This window comes from Poecilia formosa, unplaced genomic scaffold (genome assembly GCF_000485575.1).
Source record: "Poecilia formosa unplaced genomic scaffold, Poecilia_formosa-5.1.2 Scaffold288, whole genome shotgun sequence".
Taxonomy (NCBI): Eukaryota; Metazoa; Chordata; class Actinopteri; order Cyprinodontiformes; family Poeciliidae; genus Poecilia; species Poecilia formosa.
In genome coordinates this window covers 273,682-294,379 of record NW_006800227.1, presented here as the reverse complement: position 1 = coordinate 294,379, position 20,698 = coordinate 273,682, and the positions used below count along the sequence as shown (strand labels likewise).

At 38.5% G+C, this 20,698-nt stretch overlaps 1 protein-coding gene across 1 annotated transcript in view; it reads right to left on the bottom strand.

Moving 5' to 3' along the window:
• Positions 1–20,434, bottom strand: part of LOC103151638 (F-box/WD repeat-containing protein 7-like) — a 23,835-nt gene extending 3,401 nt beyond the window's left edge. The window contains exons 1-12 of the mRNA XM_007571802.2: positions 20,094–20,434; positions 13,721–13,803; positions 12,818–12,953; positions 10,121–10,255; positions 9,905–10,028; positions 7,115–7,251; positions 6,904–7,017; positions 2,993–3,174; positions 1,553–1,778; positions 1,413–1,479; positions 406–549; positions 166–315 (exon numbers count right to left, since the gene is read on the bottom strand). Coding sequence (XP_007571864.1) covers positions 166–315; positions 406–549; positions 1,413–1,479; positions 1,553–1,778; positions 2,993–3,174; positions 6,904–7,017; positions 7,115–7,251; positions 9,905–10,028; positions 10,121–10,255; positions 12,818–12,953; positions 13,721–13,803; positions 20,094–20,132 — 1,537 coding nt within the window. The 5' untranslated portion in view covers positions 20,133–20,434. The remainder of the gene's footprint in view (positions 1–165; positions 316–405; positions 550–1,412; positions 1,480–1,552; positions 1,779–2,992; positions 3,175–6,903; positions 7,018–7,114; positions 7,252–9,904; positions 10,029–10,120; positions 10,256–12,817; positions 12,954–13,720; positions 13,804–20,093) is intronic.
• Positions 20,435–20,698: the final 264 nt, after the last annotated feature.

The window sequence follows — 20,698 nt, the reverse complement described above, 5'->3', positions numbered from 1 at the left end:
GGTTCAGGTCAGAGTCCATCACTACTCCCAGGTTTCGGGCTGATCACTGGGTTTTAGTTGTAATAACTGACATGCTGACTCCCCATCGTTCCTCTTCAGGAAGGGATAACGGTCGTTGGATCTATAAACGTCGTTCTCAAACATCCAGACGTGTTTGAAGCTGACCTGATCCGCGGCTCTGCAGCGCCACCACGTCCCGCAGCCAGGCGCCGGTCCGCAGGTCCCACAGCTTGACGGTCCCGTCGTCGGAGCTGGACAGAACCAGACCTCTGCAGAACTGCAGGCACGTCACTGCAGACTGGTGCTTATTGGGACCTTAACGAAGACCAGAACGTCAGTCCTCGGATCACACAGGTGTCTTTGACTCCATCTTTGGTCAAACTGGGTTCTGCTTTAATGTCCCACCTTGCAACGTATGAAGACATTGTCCGGTCCGGACGTCCCACACTCGAACGGTGGAGTCGGCGTTCCCGGACACCAGGATGTTGTCCCGCAGCTCCATCCCGCTCGTCAGCGACTGATGGCCGGTCAGCGTGTGAACACATCCGCCTAAACACACCATCAACGTAAAGGTCAACAAGAGGTCGTTTTAAATCCACAGAGTGAAGTTTGCTATGAGGACATTTACCTGTCCAATCTGACACATAACCACTTATAAAATGTAGCAAACTTAAACCTCTGACTCTTTGCCTATTAAATATTATTTTTTCAGTATTTGTCACTTTACAACCACAGAATGCAACATATTGGTATTTATTGTAAAAGGAAGAAAATGATACATAGGTTCACATTTTGCTTATTTCTGCACAAATATTCAGCATTCAGAAAAAACACCCAGCTCTCTTTTTGCCAAAAGTTCATGATTTTTGGTGTTAACTTTAACTTCCTAATGTTCAAATACTTGAACATTTTCAGGTATATTTTTTAAACTCATATAAAATACAACATATGCAAAACATAAATTCATAAGAAAAGAGAAAAGAAAGAAAAATCTTTGTGGCAGTATTTATATACATTAGTGGCGCCCCCAGACATTGTAGCCCTGGGCTGCTGCCACTGTAGCCCAGTTTAAAATCTGACCCAGTTTAAAATCTGACCCAGGTGGATTTACAGCGGATTGCAAAACTTTTCCACATTTTGTCACATTACAAACACAAACAGACAAAAAGTGGTACATAACTGTGAAGTGGAATGAAAATTATACGATTCCAAACATTTTTTACAAATAAAACACTGAAAAGTGCGGTGTGCAAAAGTATTCAGGCCCCTTTTCTCTTCTGAGTGCAACCAGTTGCCTTCAGGAGTTGCCTGATGACTAAATGGGGTCCATCAGGAGTATTTAGGGCTCCGGCGTTTTTACAGAAAAAGTTCACCGGGTGGGAAAACGTTTGAAGCATGTCCTGCGTCTCTACCTGTCTCCACGTCCCAGACTCTGATCGACGTGTCCAACGAGCCGCTCACCACGAAGACGCCGTCAAACTGCGTCAGGAAGAAACAGATTCAGCTACAACTACAGTGGCACACACTCGCTGACGTGTGTGTGTGTGTTTACCTGCAGAGAGTACACTCTGTTGGTGTGACCCTGCAGGGTGTGCAGACACACCTCCGTCTCGGGGTCCCACACCTTCACCATGTAGTCGTATCCGCCCGACACGACCCGGCGCCCGTCGTACTGGACGCAGCGCACCGCCGCCACGTGGCCCGCCAGCACGTGTTCGCAGCGGCCCGTCGACACGTCCCACACGCGCAGCGTCGTGTCCCGGGAACCAGACACCACCCTGTGACAGAGGGCATGATGTCACTGCAGCCCGGGCCAATCAGGATGCGGCGCTTACCACTTTAAGGGCTGATCTTCTGATAGAAACACTAAATATGCTCTAAGACGATCAGGCAACGAATCCCAGTGAAATAACAGGAAACTATGAAACTAAAATGATTTAAAATCTTTTTAATGCTCAAAATGACCTTTAATTAGGAGAATCTGAATTAGAGCTGAAACGATTAATCATGATTAATCAATATTACAATCATCGTCAACTAATTTTGTAATCAATTAATTGTAGAATGCGCCAATATTTTTTAGCAGATTAATCAATTAGTTGTCAGAATAATCAAGAGAATAATTGATAACTAAAATAATTGCAAGTTGCAGCCCTGGATGCTGAAGATACGAGTTTGGAGTTATTAACAACAATTATTAATCAATTACTTCCACCTTTCTATTTCTGATCTATAAAAAGATTCATTAGTTTAAATGAAAAAAATGTAGAGAATGTGCCAATTTCTTTCCGATTAATCGATAAATTGAGGAAGAAAATTGATTAATCAATAGAATAAATCAACGACTAAAATTATGGAGTCCCAAATGTGCCAATTTTTTATTCAACTATTAGATTAATTGTCAGAACAAATCGATTAATCAATAAAATGAACTAATTAATCAATAGAACATATTGATTAACTGATAGAATAAATGTACTGAACAATGGAATCAATTGATTAATAAAATAATGGTGTGCCAAATGTTCTGATTTTCTCTCTGCCTATTCAATTATTCATCAGAATAAATCGATTAATCGACAGAATAAGCTAACAACTGACTGCAGCCTGAGTAACTAAATCATCCCAGAGTTTGACGCCATGATCTGAATCTGCTCTGAATTTCGTCCTTCTCCTCCATATTTACGTTTTTCTAATGAATTATTGATGACTCCGTGTTTGTTTGCTCTCGTATTCGCTCCTCGCTCCGCTCCGCTGGCCTTCAGCGCTTCCATTCATGCATGACCGTGATAAACGGTGCTACAACAACAATAAAACACCCTGCATCAGCAGGTTGCCATGGAGACGGGAACCAGCCACACAGACGTCCTCGCACAGATGCGTGTGCGCTTTTCCAGGGCCTTTGTGGTTGCTATGGAGACGACACGTTTACTTCTCCCTACCCCCAGTGAGTGAGTGAGTGAGTGAGTGAGTGAGTGAGTGAGTGTGCTACCTCTCGCCGTGCAGGTGCATGCAGCGCACCGTGGACGTGTGGCCGTACAGGGCGTGGACGCACTCGCCGCTCTCGGCGTCCCAGACCCGCAGCGTCCGGTCGGTGGAGCCGCTGATCACCGTGGCGCCGGCCATCTGACTGCACCACACGCCGCCGCTGTGGCCCGTCAGCGTGCGCAGACACTGCGGCGACGCAGAGAGACGAGTCACGATTAGCTTCACAGATCTGATTGATCACATCCTGAAGCAACAGATTTACCAACATGTGGCGCCAACAGCTGGATAAACTTTTATAGAGATTATAAAAAAACAGTTTCACCTGTTTTACTGTTTTTCTATGGAAAAATTGCATCAGATTTTAGAAAAAAAACTATATATAGATCAATTAACATTCCATATAAAGTACATTTTTAGAAATGTTAACACTGTGGCTAAGTTAAAGATCAACTTTGATTGTGTGGACACAAAATTGTGAAGTTTTCTTTATAGATTAAACCTGATCCTGATCTGACAAAAGTAATATATTTAAAATGAAAGATATCAACCCTAAAACATGTGTGTTTCATCCAGTCATGTGAAGCAAGGCAAAAAAAATTATTAAAATTTGAGCTATTTGGAGATAAACTTAACTTTAAGAGCATGAATCAAGTCTTATTTCTGGTCAGAAATGACTTTAAAAGTGGAATTTCACAGATTAAATATCTATAATGATACTTTTTCTGATATATTTTAATATTAAACACACAAACAATGGATTAGTTTCACAGCATCAGAGTTATTAATCACCCCATTGGTGTATTTAACATAATAATAAACGGCTCCAGGCGAGATAGAAATAAACTAACAAAACCCGAGAACAGGACAACAAAAGTAGAATCTTAAACTGACCTTGTTTGTTTGTCAGTTTCCACAAATTAAATGAATAATAAATGTTTTGCTTTGTTCAAACTGTCCTCCCTGTGTGTCAATTTCGCCCTCAAAGTCACATTCTTAACAAACCCGCGTCAATATTTGTTTTTACTTTCACAGCCGCCGTTGAAGGACGCGCAGACAGACAACAATCCGGTTTCACCTCGGCGGTGTTGTGGTGGGGGTTGCCGTGGCAACGCCACAAACGGGGACAGGGTTCAGCGAAACTTCTGACCTCTGTGAACTGCAGGTGATGACGTTTGTTTAAAAAACAAACCTGAAGAACGCACACCATCTTCGCTCAGGGATAAACAGTAATTAAAAACAGTTCATGTTTAATTTTCCTTGCTTTAAGAGTTTTTGTGTTTTTAGAGGAAATGTCCTCACAACGTGAGTGAGTGAGTGAGTGAGTGAGTGAACGTTGGCACCGAGGCAGGTCCGGACAGAAACAGCAGCAGGTGTGTCGCGCTGAAGAATGCTCAACCGAAACCAGAAAAATCTTCGCTTGCTCAACTGAAGGTCACATCCGCTGACCTCTTCAGCGCCAACGGCAGACATGAGGAATATGATGCATTTAGTGCTTTTCAGGGACACGGATATAAAATATTCATCACTGCAGGTGCAGCTGCTGTCGTTTCAACAGATGAACTTTGAGCCGAAACTCTCAGGTTGAACTCTGAACTCTCACCTGTCCCAATAGGAAGAAAGCCCCGTGATAGCGATCTGACTTTATGGGTGTTTTGAAAAATGTTTGCACATTTTTGGAATAGTTGAGACCCATAAAACGGTCCCACCTTCTAACGATCATCTGAACAAAAACTCCCTCTGACTTGAAGAAAAGCTGGAAAAAAGTTTACGATTATATAAATATCTAAAACTTCACACTATAAAACTATCTAATTAGCATTATTTCAGAACAGAAAAGCAACAATTAGTAATTGTTAATAATGACAGTCATATTAATCTTATAAATGGTATTTATTTGTTGTTATTCTTTATTTAAAAGTAAACAATTCTAAAATATTTCTTATGTTACAGGAAACAGTGTGCAGATGAGATCACAGTCGCTGTTAAGCAGCATTTTACTGATTTAAAGCAAACATGATTTGGAGTTAGTGAAGGTTTTTCAAACTGCTTTAGCATCTCATGCTAGTTAGCAGGGTTAGCGTTAGCAACCACAAACGGCAGAGAAAAAATCTAGGAAATCCACTTAACTGGGATCTTTGTACAATTTCAGATTTAACGTTTGCCACAGGAGACAGTCAGAAAGGTCAAAGGTCGTTTAGCTACAGGATAATGTGCTCCTTCACTCATTCAACTTAAATGTCTCTAAGCGAATGTGAAACTATATTTTTTGGCAGTACTTGACTTTTTCAGGTAAAAAAAAATATAGAAAAATAAAAAATGGTGAATGATTTTAATAAATATGATGTTGGAAGTATTTTTTGAACTGCAGATGTATCTTTATCTACAATGATCAAGAATTCACTGCAGGAATGCAACATGATTGGATTTTAAGCAACAAAATGTTTTATTTTCTTATTTTAAAAATTGACTTAATTATTTGTTTTTAATGTTTTTCTAACATTGTGTAAAAATGACTTAATTGGTTAAATGAAAAACACAGAATGTGCCAATTTTTGTGTCCAATTAATCATCAGATCAATCTCTTAATTGTCAGAATAAATTGATAAAATGATTTATTATTACAATGATAGTTACTCGCAGCCCTACTTCAACCATAGAAACATTTACAGAAGAGTGAACGGTGGAGCAGCTTAGCTGGGTCATTCTGTCTTTTAAACCTTCGATGACGGTTTCATGACGGATCCAGAGTGTTTTTATTTCACGTCTGTGTTTGTTTAAGGATGAGAAGGCAGACAGAGCAGCATGTGACCGGTAACAAACAGAGCAGATCACTGTTGACTCTGTTTGTTACCTGTTGTCCAGGTAAAAACACACAGTGTGTGTTGAACTAACGCTGCTGCAGGCTGTGTTTGACACACACCCAGACAAACACAACTGGTCCGTCCGCCTCCTCGTTACACCGAAATCCGCTCACTAGAGCCTCTGCCACCCTTTATAAGTTATGTTTAACGCCAACAGCACAGGCTAAAATTACGGCTAAAAATCTTAGCACAACATAAGTATTTCATATCTCATGGTATTGATAATTATTGATTAGTTTTCTTTGTTTTAAATATCTGAAATACTCCACGGCGTTGTACTTTATTGTTAAGATAGAAGTTATGAGGAAAACTGACAACTTAAACTGCTGCTGCGACAGTTACCCGGCTGGTTGCTAGGTAACGAAAGAGTGAGTGAGTTACTAGGTAACCAAAGACACAGTGAGTTAGTTGAATCCACTCAATTAAGCGGGCTAAATCCCCCAGAATGCCGGGCGGTTCTGGAGTTCAGTGAATATTTTACCAAACGCATTATCAATGGATATTGATCATATACCACAATATATATTTGTACTTTTAAGAGTATTTTTACTGGATTACTCTTGTAATTATATTATAAAGTATCTCTACTCTTACTTGAGTAACACTTCTGTATTTTCTACCCACTGAATGAAAAACAAACATGTTTTAACCAAAATGTCACCAGACACAGACACACAGCTGCAGTTTCTGTTGCAGTTTAATAAGTTTTATATTGAAAGAAACGGATTTGGAACATTTTATTTTGGCCTGATTTTGTTACTCATATGAATTATTGCCATTTTTGTTTATGAAATACCAAAATTTACACTTAATTTTATATTTTGGTCTATCTGATGATGAAATTTTTAAATATTAAATGATTGATAATTTGATCAGTTACTCAGAACTTGAAATACTTTATTGTACCGCAGCAACTTCTTGGACGGCTACATTTACTTTTACTTCAGTAACAATATGTTGAAGTGGCGCTCCTCTTACTTGATTTGGGTTCTCTGCCCGCCTGTGGTTTCTACTGATTTACTGCGAGCCAGCAGTAATCTAAATGGCGCCCTACCTTCCCAGTGATGGCCGACCACACTTTGAGCGTGTTGTCATCCGAGCCGCTGACGATCAGGTCGCCGCTGAACTGGAGGCAGGTGATCACATGATCATCGTGGCCTTTCAGCACCTATGAAGGCGTGAGCAGTCAGTGTATGAAAGGGAGGCTGGTTTGTTGGGTGTTTATGAAACGGAGGCTGGTTTGTTGGGTCCCAGCTGGACGGTACCATCGGTTCCCTCGTGTCGCCCATCCTCCAGTTGGTCTCGATGCGATGCTGTCTGATGTAGACGGATTTCCACGGGCTGAACGAAGCGTCAGGGCACATGCTCTCTCTACGACGATACGGCACGCCGTCTGATATGCCTGAAAATAAAACAAACAGTAATGCAACAAAGTCCAGTTTAACGGCTGTTCTTACAGTTTTAGACGCTTGTAAGAAATTAAACCAGGCTGCAGCAGACCCATCATGCTGATTTAAAATTAAATAAACAGAAAACTGTTGGTGCTGCAGTGTCTGGCACCAACTGGGCTTTTTGATTAATCTGTTAAGTACAGTATTACCGATGGCACTGAGCCAAGTTCATTTAAGCAAGAAAGTGCAAGAGCCAGTTTTGAAGCTGACTAATTAGATTTTTGTCTAATTAAAATTAAAATTCTAGCTTAAAATGCCGACCAATTAATTTTCAGCACAAGTATTCAACCTTCAATGGCTTAATACGTTCACTTTATATATTGTATTTAATTTAAACAGATCACTTTGGTTGCAATTCCAATATATTTATGGTAATCAGTATTTGTAGGGTGAGGAACATAAACAACTCATGACCTTATGTATTTTGAATAACTGTGCAGTATTTATGCCTTTACTGTGCAATATTTTTAGTTTTTTATATAAAATACTTATACTTTATGTTATCTTTGTGTGAACCTACATGCCTTGATTGCTGCTGAATTTCCCCAATGTGGAGCAATAAAGGACATTTCTATTTTATTCTATTTAAAGCTAGCAGCTAAAATGGATAATAAAGCTAATGCTAATTAAGCTAACAACTAAAACTATAGCTAACTACAAATATGGTTGTCATGGAGTTCTGAGTCACTTTATTATATGAATCCCAAACAATATATTATTAGAAATAACCACAGAAAAAGCTTCAATACTTCAAAACAGTAGGTTGTTATTCTATTTTATTTGATTTGTTTTAATAATTTAGAGGTAAGCTAGCATTAGCTGCTAAAGGTTTGATGTTGGGAGTGTAGTTTTGCTTTTTGCAGTCCTTTAGGCCCAGTCTTTCTAACATAACAGTCTTTACTGCTCTGACCAAAACAGCATCTGCTGTAGCTTTAGTTTAGCTAGCTAGCTCTGTAACATGAAAAGTTGTCCCATTAGTATGTAAATGGAACGATGCTAATGGAGGCTAGCTGCATCTGTATTCCGACTGACTTCTTGTGAACAGCAACACTGTTCCCAGCGGCGCGGTGTGAGGGTTAATAATTAGCCTTATTTATGGAGCTGGTGAGCTGCAGTTAGCGCTCCCTTCATTAGTATGGCTGTGGTGTGGCGCTAACGTTAGGTAGCCTCATTGGTATGGCTGCTGAGCGCTGGCAGTGAATCTCAACTGACTGGCTCAACGCCCAGCCACACACACACACACACACACACACACACACACACACACACACACACACTCATCCACTGCATTGCGCTGAATGAAAGAGTAGTGATGGATTGCTGTATGAGCATGTAACCCTCAGGTTTTAAGGCGTTTTACATCCAGAAAGTTTGTCTTTTAGCTTCAATTCATGTTTTTCTTTTTGTTTTATCTTAAAATAATAACATATATGAAGGTTTTCTGCTCTGATGACGCTTACAAATTGCTTTAAGCTTCACAAACACATTTGTTTATAAACTACTTTTCCTTCTGTATCACAAACTTGCACTTCATTTATTTAAAGTAAAAACCTATTTGCATGATACTCAACTCTGCCAAGACTCCATTAGGAAAATACTCAGTCCATTAGCTATAAATAAATCTGGCAGAGGGCAATTGAACAGTTTTTAGATAATCGTTCCAAGGTAATAATTATCATCATCTTGGATTATTTTAGATTGATTATATGTATGGATCAGGGATTTGGTCAGACAAAGAAAAAAACAAGACTACCAATTGAAACGTATGTGATTATAATACAAGTAAAATCAACAAAGCTCATTAAGTTGGAGAGCCTGTTTCTACCTGAATGATTCATGAGGTCAACAATCCTGAAGTGGCTTAACGAACCTCAGACAAAAGCTCCGTAAATATTCAGCTACAATGAAAACTAGTGGAAAGTAGTGAAAATACAAAGAAACATTCCTTATTTTATTTTTCTTGTAGGAGTTTTCAGAAAATTACCATCACATTTTCTAATTTTCCTACTTTATGGTTTTATTCTTGTAATTAAAAAAGAAACAGACTCTTTGGGTATTCCACTGTAGTAGAGCTGAAACGATTAATCGTGATTAATAAATTCTTCAAATAATTGTCAGAAAATTTAGTAATCGATCACTGGAATATAAGGACAAAAAAGGTCATTTATTAAAAGAACAACTTACTCACAGCAGAAATTAAGTCAAAACATATACTATGTTATTCGGTTTTAGGCAATAAAATGTTTATTTTATCATTTAAAAATTAATTAAATGATTTATTTACGTTTTCCTAACGTATTTCTAATATTGTATAATAAAGCTTAAATGGTTCATTTAAAAATCAGGAGAATCTCCCAATTTACTATTTAATTAATTGATTAATCGTCAGAACAATCAATTACTAAAACAGTCTGAGTTGTGGAGTTGACCTGGATTCAAAGTCCAAATAAACAGAAGCTCCAATTAATTCCAAGTATCACATTGGTGGGGGAAAAAAATCCACATTTTCCAAAAATTAAGTCTTGAAAAACCAAAAAGTTAGATTAACTGGTAAAATCGACTATCGCCCAGCCCCGGTAAAAGGCTAATGTGATCGGTGTTTACCTTCCTCACGGCATTTCTCCCGCCACAGTAGGTTGTCCTCGGCCAGGATCCTCCAGTACCTGCAGGTCTGCGCCGCCTGCAGCAGATCCCTCGGGGCCAGGAAGGTGAGGACGTACAGGGCGAGCTGCACAGAGGACCGTAAACGCACCGTTAAAACACCGGAAACGCACCGTTAAAACGCCGAGCTCCGTCTGTGGTCGAGTTTTCAGGCTTTACCTCTTTGGGGAGCAGAGATATGAAGTCTCTCTGGAACTGAGGCTCGATCACCTGCATCATGTGCTTCACCTGGCTGGTCTCGCACCGATCGATCAGCTCGTCCAGAGCCAGCAGTCTCTCCGGGCCGCTCCACGTCTGCAGAAACAGAAAAACAAGGACAGGAAGGAAGATTGTGAGTACCGTATTTATCGGACTATACATGCAACATATTATAAGCAGCGGCTACAAATAAAAACAAAACTGGAAACGTTCATATATGAGCCGCACCGGGCTAAAAGCCGCTGTCGGCTTTAGACAAGGACCCAACAGAGGGCAGCGTCCTAATAAACCTGCTGGATTTATTAAGGTCGCAGCTCTCCGTCTCCAAAGCCGAACCTTGGTTCCGTTCATGCCGAGCTTACAAGTGCAGCGGCTCTGTTTCCCGTCTGTACTGCCAGATCGAAAACCCTCAACTTAAAAGCTGCATCATATGAGTTTGAAGAAATATCTCCATCGTGCCTGCTGCTAGCATGTGCTAGCATGCTATTAAATTAGCACTTTCTTCTTTGATTTCCAATTCTGACTTCCAATGATTCACTTCCTGCTAAAGAGCCCCCTGGTGGTTGAAGAAAAATACACAGAAAAGCCGCACCGGGCTGTAAGCTGCATGGTTCAAAGTGTAGGAAAAAAGTAGCGGCTTATAGTCCGAGAAATACGGTATTTCTGAGGCAGGAGATCCGTTAAGCTTCCTTGAACAGGTTAGGATAGGTCTGTGGTCTTTATGCCATATTATGACTTTTTTTTCTAATTTTATGACTTTATCCTGGTAATTTTATTTTTCCTTAGTATGGACTTAATACTCTGTGGTACTTTGTACCAAAGACTCAATGACAATTTCAATATCAGTTTTATTTGCTGTTTCGGTTGTTTACTCATTTTGGATTTATAAAATGTCTTCCAGTTCCAGCATTAAATTTTTGTAAGAAATAAAAGCGAGTTGATCCTTGAGAATGTGAACTTACGTTATTATATTAAATTGTATTTTATGGAACCAAAAAAACATTAACTTGCTACAATAAAAAAGTCCAGGTTTTGATTCTTAAAGCACTTGGGTCATTTCTGGAGGCAGCAGAAACACAAATGGAAGGAAAATATATGTGAAAAATGTGAAATTTGAATATACCAACTGATTTTCTACGTGTTTATATCCGGTGCTAGATTACTTTTTGCTTTGTTCAGTGTTCTTTCGTTTCTCTGCTATTGGTTCATCATGCCTCTGGAGCCGTTTGATGTTCCTCTCTACAAAAGCAGGCTCCATGTTTTTTTAATCTGGCCGTGTGCAGATGAGTCGGTGAGCCTTGGTCGGCTCCTTTCAGCGGTTGCATCAGGACGGCTCGGAGGCAGCACTTCATGTGCAGCACTCACAGACCGAAATCTATTCAACAAGATGCAGAACGTGAAGAAATGTGGATTGTGTTGGCAGCGCTGCAGGACAGGAGAGGTGGAGTCTGAAGACCGAGTGAGTCATCCGCCATCCGGCACCGGCCCAAAGAAAAAGCCGAACGGGGCTCAGAAAGCCTGCAGAACCGCTGATTAGGACAGCTTTACAAGATTACAAGAGAAAAGTGACACAGAGAACTAAAACATGGCTTTTATCCACAGACAATACTGACAGGAAAAAGTCTAGTATTAAGAAATACTAAACTTCCTGTTTATTTATCTGATTCTTGGGTTGCAAATAACGATTATTCTGACGATTAATCGGATAAAAAATGATCAGTTTTTCCTTTGACCATTTACGCCTTTTCTATGCAATATTAGAAGTACATTAAAAGAGGTAAACACAAAGATAAAGATTATTCAATATATTAATTGCTCATCTTAACATCAATACAGTGCAGAGTCAAAACGATTAAGCGTGATTAAGCAATTATTGGAATAATCATCAACTGATTTAGTAATTGATCAATCATTAACTGGAACATACAGAGTCAATAAAAGGCCAGTTTCTGGAAAAAAAACCAAAACATATTCATTGCAGTAAATAAACTAAAACTGTACATTTTACAACCATTTTTCATTTAAGATAAAAACATTTTTAACTGTAAACAGACTTTAACCAAAACTCGTCTAGTGCACAAACTACACATTTTGAGTTTCATCTGGTCCAGATTTACAAAAGGAATGCAATGTCATTACATTTTAGGCAACAATGTATTTAATTTATTTATAATATTGTATAAAAATGTTTGTTTAAATTAAACATTTCCCTTTGATTAATCAAAGATTAATCCATTACTCAAATAATCGTCAGTGCAGCCCTAGTACAGTGTAAGGTGGATCTGTTGACTAATTTTTCGATTAACTGATAATAATTAGAAAAGTTGCTGCACTTTTTGTTGTTTACAGAATTTGAATCAGGTGAAGCTAAAACTGGAGGAGTTCTGGTCAGAACATTTTTACTGAAAAAGAAGATTTTCATCTTAAATGCAAATGTATCTAATTTTTTAACTGCATTGGCTTAATTAATGCTTTCAATGTGTTCTTCTTTCAGAAAATGGTAGTTTTATGAGTCTGTGCAATCCAATTAACAATCAATCAATTACTAAATTAGTTGACGATATTTCGATAATCAATTAATCACGATTAATCGTTCCAGACCTACTGATTCTAAATCTTAGAAAAATAAATTATTGTTTTGTGATTTAGCAGGTTTACCTGGAAGGTGAGAAGCCAGTCCTGCAGGCCAGTTGGAGGCGGGCCGGAGTTAACGCGTCGGCGCTGAGCTGAATGCCCATTGGCCAGCCGCAGGTCGCCAAAGGTAGTGGGCGTGGCCTGAGCCAGACTGGAGGGGCTGCAGGTGAGACCAGGAAGTACGAGTCAAATGAGTCCACAGACCTCACTGACCTTAATCAGGATTTTATGTGGGAAAGTAACTTGTGATTATAAAGAGGAAGTAAAAGAATAAAAGTTAATCTTTTAAATGTAAAAATCTGAAAAGTGTGGCTTGAATTTGAATTTTACTGCCTGAAATTCAGAAGTACTTTCCTGTAGAAAGTACTTCCTTTCTACAGGAAGTACTTTGGGTGCATCTCGACTTTACAAGCTTTTACTAAACTTGTAACTGGATACAGTTCAGTCAGATCAATTCTTAAGTCTTGCAACAGACTGTGGACTTTGACTAGGCCATTCTAAGACATGAATCAATTTGTCCTGCTGGAAGAGGAATCTCAACCCAAGTCTTGAATCTTTTGCAGCCTCAGTGATCCTCAACTTCCACGTATTCCCTCAGTATGATGCTGACACTACCATGTTTTAGAGAGAAGGTGGTGAGTTCAGAATGACCTGATACTTTTATTTATTTAGGGTTTTCAGAGTAAAGGAGAGGAATCTGAATGTACGTCACACTGTCCCCATATTTATTTTACCCTGAGTATCATTTAGCTTTTATTTCTCAAATACATGCTGCTATAATCCCAATAAAACAAACTGAAAGTCGTAGTTTATTGCAACAAAATGTAAAAAAGATCAAGGGTTATTATTGCTGGTAGCTTCAAGGTGATTATGGTCTTAGATGGAGGTGATGAAGCGTTTCGTCTGGTGTTACAGCAGCTGTGTTACCTGAGGTAGCTGTTCCCCTTGCAGTGCTTCTTTCCTGAGGGGAACGGCCGGCCATCTGGACCGTGATCCAGCTTCCTCTTCATCTGGGGTTATGAAGAAAAGACACAGAGTCTGTTAGAAAACAACCCAGAGAGCCAGAATCTGAGCAGGATGTGAAGCAAAAGTCACGAAAACAACCAGAGATGAATTATGGTAGCATGTGAAGTTTTTGCTAATACAATATTTCTGTATCATTTAGATTATTTTACTGTGAACTCACTCTTCTGATTAAAGTAATCAACTAGTCATTTGATTACTTTATTTAATCAAGCAAATTAATAAAAAAAAACTTTTTTCAAATTAAGATTGAAAAACCTGTTCCTCTCCTCGCCTGTGGGGGCGCTGCACCAAGAACCAAGGTAACAACACAAAAACCACTGAAGAAGACACTCAGCTTAACTTCCTTCTTCATGAAATGTGGACAAAAATGAGTAGCTTCAGATTTTAGTGCTTTTGTCTTTGATAAAAAAAAACTTCTCCAGCCATTTCTCCAGCTAGCGTTAAACACACACGTTTGTGTTAGTTTTGTTTACCCACAAATATATAACATCTACAACAGCTAGCTAGCTAGCTAGCTGGTTAGCTTCTTCAAATTTAAGTTCAATTGAACTTTATTGATCCCAAAGGGAAATTAAATTGTTGCTGTGGTATGTAGCAGGATCATCTTTGTTTTCTTTACAGATAATACACTTTAACATTCGTTTTAAGCAAATGTAATTCAGGCTTTCATGTGTAACTTTGCAATGTTTTGTATGTTTAACAGTTTTCATAATTAATGATATAAAACAATATTATAGATTTATTTTCACCAAATTCATTTTGTTTAGACAAAAACTTATTTTCTCCTGACATTTAATGGCATAATAGTTAGGCTGCTCATGACAGTTGGTGGTTACCGTAGCAACCAGTAACTGAAAGCTCCTCCCCCTTTTCTCTGATGCCATCTATGTTTCTTTCCAAGTATTTCATTTGAACATATATTTTTGTGTAATTTTACAGTGTTTTGTATGTTTTTTAACTTTTATCAAAATTCTGTTTGGCATTTCCTCCATATTTAATTTAACAGCTGTTAAATACATCGCTCTGTAGTTTGTTTCAGGGCATTTTTTGCATTTTATTTAATGTATATGGGCAGATCCTGCTGGACTGATGTGAACCACCAACTTCATTTTCTCTCGTTTTAATAAAAACAGTGAACCTGAGCGAGTCTGCTGTGAAGTCGGCCATATTGGATCAGAGACAAACGAATGTAAGAAGAGGACAAATAAACATGCTTTAACAACAGACCCTGTCTGACATTTTTGGATGGCATAAACACGTTGTCCTTGTGGAGAATCACTAAGCAGTAAATTTTAGCAGCTACATCTCTGGTGGAAGAAGCAGAACATGTTCCTGTAAACATTTGTGGGTTTCTGGGTCGTCACTGGTATCATAAAAAACCCCTCAGAGCAGCTGCAGCCGAGTCCAGAGGTAACGAGGAGATGCAGATAAACGTTTTCTTCTGGAAACTCCCACAGTGAGAGGGGAACACACAGACACAGCGACCCGGAGGTCCGATCCAGCCTCCCTCCTCCGAATCGCTCTCCTTCAGCCAGTGAATGAATGCAGGAATGCAGAAAATCGGAGGAATGTCGCCGGTGCAGCACTGCTTTAAAATAGAGCGCTGCAAGCTAACACACACCAACCTCTGTGTGATTCTCTATAAAATCTAATTCAGAATCTGCTTTCTATTCCCTGATTCTTGAGCTTCCACCAACAGATGTCACATCTGTTGGTGGCAATTCTGCTAAAAACACCAACAAAAAAAACCTTGACTTTGTGGTAAAAGCCAAAAGAATGTGTTTCCTGTTAGAACCAGAATAACTCAGTCCTGATGTTTTAACTCTGATGCTGCAGCAGAGTCTGCCATTATCAGTGACCTCGCTACAAACCCACTCACCAGATCCCAATGTTCCCAGTAGGAAGATATAACGATACTAACCATTAGAAAAGCCACATTTTGCTTCGGTTTTGCAGATTAGTGCTCCTTTTTGTTTTATTTAGAGATAAATTGATCAGGCTGTTCCGTCTGATACAAATTTCTGGTTTTCTGTGTGAGATACACAGGTATGGTAATGGAAATTGTAGATTTCATTGTCCAGTATTTGTAGATTTTTGTGTGGAAAAATGCAGAAAACCAACTTTTTGTCAAGCATATCTAAAATATTTTTTGAAATACCTGGGCTCAACAATGCCAAGCTGCACTGATTAGCCTGGACAAAAAGGGGGTTGTAGATATTAGCTTTAGCTCTAACATGGTTCCCACTGTTCGTATTAATTATAATAGCCAGTTATTATTATGTTTTAAGGCAGATTTTAAGTTTTTGTGGATTTTAGCTGTACACCAACTCCGGCTGAGACAGGCTGGACCACAACACACAAAGAATAATTACAAGATTATTCCCATTTATGAATCAAAGGGTGCATCCCGAATATTTATCCCAGGACAATGTATCAAAGTGAACTCTGTGTTGATTTGACCGTTTAGTCTGAGGTTCACATGGAATCAACCTATAATGTTGATAGCTACCTATAGCATCTACATATTGAGCTATCTAGCTGCCTATAACATCTACCTATGTATCTGTTTATAGCTAGCTAGATAGCTTTATCTAGCTAGCTACAGATGGACATCTGTATATCTAACTAAATAGGCAGCTAGATATAAATATCTAGCTAGATGTAATAGCTAGCTATAGCTAGATGTAATAGCTAGCATAGCTAAATGTAATAACTAGCTATAACTAGATGTAATAGCTAGCTATAACTAGATGTAATAGCTAGCTATAACTAGATGTAATAGCTAGCTATAGCTAGCTAGCTATAGCTAAATGTAATAGCTAGCTATAGCTAGATGTAATAACTGGCTCTAACTTCTATTTATCTACTTATCTACCTTTATGGCTAGCCAGATCCATCTAGCTAGCTAGTTAGCTATTTAGATCATCTAGATATCTAGCTGGCTAGCCGTTCAGCTAGCTAGTAGATATCTACAGCGATCTAAATTATGTTGTTTTGAAGATACAACATTGGAAAACAATAAATTAATGTGTCTGTATTATTTTACTTAATATTTTACATTTCTTGTTGATTTAAAATCATTGCAGCCACCTCCCATGTGCAGCATCTCTCCCCAGAGGCTTTAAATATTGAGCTCAGCTGCTTTATGAGGCAAACATTACTAAATAACTCCTTTAGAAACAGATTTGGTTTGTAATATCTCTATTTCCTGAAGGAATAATTCACTTCCCAGAGGATTGATATTAAGAAAGCATTTCAAGCTGAAATTAAATACGACTGCAGCTGATTTAATGTTTTTTCAGAGCAATAAGTCTCATTGAAACAAAGTGTTGACTGCTTTTAGAGTGAAATGATGGAGGCATTTCAGTTTCAGGCCATCATTTCAGAGTTCTCGCTGTGAAGCTCAACAGTGGTTAAAATACAGTTTTGATGCCTTGTCCTGCATACAGGATCTAAGCCATGCAGATTACAGCAGCTGTAATCTATAAAATCCCTTCTCCTGAGAGCAACATTCATATTTTTAAGGCTTTAATCTTTTATTATGCAGCTGAAAACAATGCAGATCAGGATTTAGTCGAAATCGTACTTGAATAAACGAAAGCAAAAGGTTCTCTGGTTCTTCATCTACCAGGTTTAAATCTTTTTCCAATAATTTTCAGGTTGATTTTATCTTCAGGATTTATCTGTGCTTGTGAGAGTCGACAGTGAGCTGATCTATTTTATTTAAATTTCCAGAGAAGTAACAACCTTTATATCAGGTGGTTTGCAAATTTACTCATTTCTATCTGCAGTGGCCCCAATACGCCAACGTAACCAAATAAAATCAAGTTACCATTTTACCTCTGAAACTCAGAAATTTTCCAAAAGTCAAACATTCTCAACTTTATGATCTCAGGAAATTTCCACATTTTTTCTACAATTTTTTTTCTCTTAACTCATAAATTTCCTATTTTTCTCTAGAATTTTTCTGAGTTTAATCTCAAAGTTTCTTAGTTTTTTTTTCTCGCACATTTTGACTTTTGGTATTTGCAAAGTTAGTTTTCTTTCTACAAAATTTCACAGTTTGGTTTTTCTATCAACAATGTTCCAAATGCGCTGTCATAATAAAGTGCCACATTTTGGAAATTTTAATAAAAAGTGACTTTACTGAAGAGATGTTCAACATGAGGGTCGTGTCCCTCGGGGTGGCTGTGAAAGTACTGGAGAGGGGTCATGAAATGTATATCATTTCATAGATTTAAATCGGTTTATAAAGTCTTTTGTTTACATTTGACTGGCTTTCTGTTCCTGAAACAGAAAACCAGTAAAGCGAAACATGAGCTGATTTCCTCTTTGGTCTGAATTTCTGCAGAAGTTTCATGTTTCCAGGTTTTTAATCTGCTGGTTTGCATCAGCAGAGAAAAACAAGCAGCAGATTCCAGTTCATCTCTGTGAGATTTGGCCCAAACAAAGCAGATTATAGACGCTTTTTCCCTCCCAGAGATGTGAGTGTGACCAAACACAGAGTCAGAAAAATAAACTCTCACCTGCAATAAACAACATTTTTCATTATTTCAACCTGCAGTTTGGAGGCTTGATGACACGTTTTCCTGGAAATATCACAATTACAGCAGCTGTGTTTGGGGATGTTCCTGCTCTAGGAGGAAAACCTGCGTTTTTCAGCTCTAATCCTGCAGATCAAAGCTTTTAGCTGTAAGATGTAAAATGACGTTTTAAGATCTTATTCTGCACCTGTGAAGTCCTTCAACTGAGCAGAATGAGGCGCCAACATGGCAGCCATCCTCCGGTATTTGCATTTGAGCAGAGAAGCAGAAACATTGTGTTTCAGAGGATTTAATCTTGTAGTCTGCAGCTGAAAATATCAGTAAACATAAAATATTAACGTGTAATTGGTGGTAATTTCTCTGAGGTTTGACCAAAACAATGCAAAACGCTGCAGCTGCACTTTGGAGGAATCTTTGAAGCTGAAAATTAAAGGTTTACTTAAAGTTTTATGTTCTTTTGTTCTAGCATATTTTTATTTTTAAAGAATGTTAATGTGTTTCAAACTTGTTTTATGGATTTTATCCTCCCCTTTTCACCAAGAAATTATAAAAAAAATAACTCATTTTGCAAACAAAAAACCACAATAAAACAAAAATAAACTGCTTTTTATATGGATAAAAATTGAATAATTACGTTATAAAAATACAAAGGCAACTATAAAAGGAGAATATTAACATGAAATATTGGATTTTTGCAGAACATTGAGTAAATATTGATTCTGCTTCATGGGACAAAATGTTATTTTAAGCTTTAATTCATAATTCAAAGTAAAAACTGGATTTTTCTGGTAGTAAAAAAGTTTTTAACCAAATAAATGAAGCCTACATCCACAGCAATTTGACTTTTATAGATTTGACTTCATGTGTTTAAGCTATAATTAAATATTTAACACGACAAAGTCAATTTTTCTTTGTTTTTAGACCAATAAAATCACATTTCACCCTGACTAAGGGTACATATGCTGCTTTTTGTTACAGTTTCACAACATATTGAAGCAGAAAGCTGCATTTTAAATGTTTAATTTTTGTTACCTGCAGCTAAAATGATAAATAATCATGAAATGGAGGAAATTATTCCAAATATTTCTACATTTTAAAGGGACAACATTGGTTGGAGAAGCAAAAACAAAAGAAAAAAAATACTTTTTACATTGAATAAAAGTGAATAATTAAGTAATAAAAACATAAAACCAACTATAAAAGGGAAACACTAACATGAAATACTGGATTTCTACAGAATACACAGTAAAATATTTCAGCCGGACTAACGGGGTGTATTTTCCTTTTTTTTTTTTCACAACAAACTGAAGCAAAAATGTTCATTTTAAATGTTTAATTATTATAATTTATTGTTAAAAACGACAAATAATCATCAAATGGGTGAAATTATCCCAGAGATTTGACCTAATCAGGCTCCCATGAAGCCATAATCACCAATAATCTTGTAATCTGATTGATCTCTATATTCTGACGATATCAGTAACTATATTGATTAATTTAAACTGATTTAATCATTTCAGACAGAGGAACCAGCCGCTGATCATCAATAATCAATCACGACTCAGACCACCGGACCTCTCTCTCTCCTGGTTCCGCAGTGGTCCACTCTCACACGCGCCCCGCCACGCGCACGCGCCCCGCTGTCAGAAGCAGAAACGCCTCGTCATCCCGTCCGGTGCACGAGCCGGACAACCTTCTGAGCAAACAGCCGATCAATAACCGATACTCGCCTTGTAGAAGATGAGCTTCAGGGTGCCGTAGAAACCCATGGCAGCAGAACCGCTCCGAACCGCCGGCAAACACGCAGAAATTCACGCAGAAACACGCAGATCCAGACGCCTCACTGATCCATCGGAGCGATCGCGGATCGATAAAAGAATCCACGCAGAGCTGGAGCTGCGGCCGCTGCGGGATCCACTGACGGAACCTCTCTCTCTCTCTGTCTCTCTGTCTCTCTCCCGGTTCCGGATCTGTGAGGCTCTACCTCCCGCACGAACACGCAGGGACAAGCCTCTCTGCGCCGCGTGCTGCCGAGGGGTGGAGCCGCGCGCACGACAGGGCGGGTGTGCGTGTGTGTGTGTGCGTGTGTGTGTGTGATGCGGGGTGATTCTTGTGCAGTGATCAATAAATCATAAGAACGGACATTTATATGTTGCTTACGTCACCTTTTCGTCACAACATCTGTTTTATTGTCATAAAATGTTTTAATTTGAGGTGATTTTATAAACTTAATACAAAAACGTGTTAAAGGAATGAATTAAAAAATATTCTGCGTCAAAATCTCAGAAAGTTTTGGAAAACAATTTAGAAATTTCTAGGTTCCAACAGTCGAAAA